The sequence below is a fragment of the Anneissia japonica genome, unplaced genomic scaffold (assembly GCF_011630105.1).
Source record: "Anneissia japonica isolate Jap-2015-1 unplaced genomic scaffold, ASM1163010v1 scaffold150808_len1638_cov143, whole genome shotgun sequence".
Classification (NCBI taxonomy): Eukaryota; Metazoa; Echinodermata; class Crinoidea; order Comatulida; family Comatulidae; genus Anneissia; species Anneissia japonica.
In genome coordinates this window covers 1-1,638 of record NW_022737918.1, presented here as the reverse complement: position 1 = coordinate 1,638, position 1,638 = coordinate 1, and the positions used below count along the sequence as shown (strand labels likewise).

Below are 1,638 nucleotides of genomic sequence, written 5' to 3'. Positions count from 1 at the left end.
TAAAGAAGCAGGTTTAAGAACAAATACCATACCATGTGACACAATTCTTGAAGGTCTTTGGTTTTAAGAGGTCCCTGAATACTGCCATCACGTCTAATGAACACACCCCCTCCTGGACTTTCATATAACATCTTAGTTTTAACAGCACCAACAGTAATTTTGATAACTTTCAGATTACCTACAAAAAATAAACATATTTAATAATTTTGTCAATAATAAATGAAATTCAAGAAAAAATGGATACTCTATCAACTGTGCTACTGTATAAAGTCAAGTCCTGAAGGGGAAGCAGAAAGTCATACAGCTTTTGCAGCGCCAACACTATTTCCATCCTAGGCCCCAGGCCATATGGCCTGGGCAATGGAAATAACACGCTAATAAGTAGATTCTATTATGGTGTTTGCTGCATGGGCTTTGCTCAAGTGCATGAGTGAATGATAGTACAGTACAGTACCATGCTTATGGGTAGAGATAAAAATGTTATCAATGGTATATCCAATGTCTTTAAATCATATTTGCAGTGGCATTCTACTGTACAAGCTTTAGGAAGTGTAGTTTTTATTAAAATATACTGAATATATTAAATTAAAAATAAATAGGTCTTCATAGTAGAGTACTCACATTGTATTTTATCTTGTACTGGAATGAATGACACCGAGTAGATATTTGGAAGCACAGCAGGTTCTATTCTACGCATGACGCCATCAATGTCCCGTCTAACTTTGTCCTCTGCCTTATGATCTAAAGAAATTCCCTGTACAAAACCTGTTGAGTATATAGTGAATATCATTACCATGTTCTTTATGTTTTTTATTTATTTATATTTTTAAATAGGATTTTTATAGCATTAGCACACATGTCCAGAAGAACTGCTCAAGCCCTCTCTTTTGGGTAATGGTACATCATTCCTGATGATGACATAATTAATGTCGAAATATCGAATCCCGACACGATGACGTGCATTTCAATACTTGGAGTATGTATTATACTATCTTATCTCAGATTAATCAGTGGACATTTCGGTACAGTAGAAGGTGAATGAATTAAATACATAAATAAGAATAGCCCCCAGGGTTACTCTACATGTACGACAGCTTTTCTGAAGATGACATGTGTGCTATAAATTGTAAATCATATTAAATATTTAAATAACAAGTTTGCAGAATCTCAAAAGCTTTAGATGAGGGCAGTATAATAGAGGAATCAGATTTAACAAGATCTAATAATCAATCAACTATTAATCAATCAGCCATGTGTTTCTAGAGCTCCTCATGAGTTCAGTATAATAGATAATAGAGTATAATAGAGGCAGTAGAGCTAAAAAAGGTCTATTAATCAATTAGCCGAGTGTTTCTACAGCTCCTATAGAGGTAAAAAGAGATATTGTAAAAGTGCCAAACGACATCAGTGGTGCAAGATTTCAACCACTGACATAAATCAACTGGATCTGAACAAACCTTCATCGTCCACACCGATGAGTAGAGTACCTCCACTACTATTTAAGAAAGCACTCATGTACGTCCCAACATCAGTCTTCAGGATATTCTTGAGGTAACTACCACCGCCTCGCTTGAATTCCAATTTGCGAGTCTCATTACCAAGCTGTTGATTTTTCTTTAAGTAGTCTACATTATCAAG

At 35.2% G+C, this 1,638-nt stretch overlaps 1 protein-coding gene across 1 annotated transcript; it reads right to left on the bottom strand.

Moving 5' to 3' along the window:
* Positions 1-32: 32 nt before the first annotated feature.
* Positions 33-1,632, bottom strand: LOC117117480 (schlafen-like protein 1; the record flags this gene model as incomplete). The annotated part of the gene is made up of 3 exons (XM_033261784.1): positions 33-178; positions 622-765; positions 1,458-1,632. Coding segments are annotated over 3 exons (465 nt in total), but the record flags the coding sequence as incomplete, so codon positions are not given.
* Between the last annotated feature and the right edge of the window lie 6 nt (positions 1,633-1,638).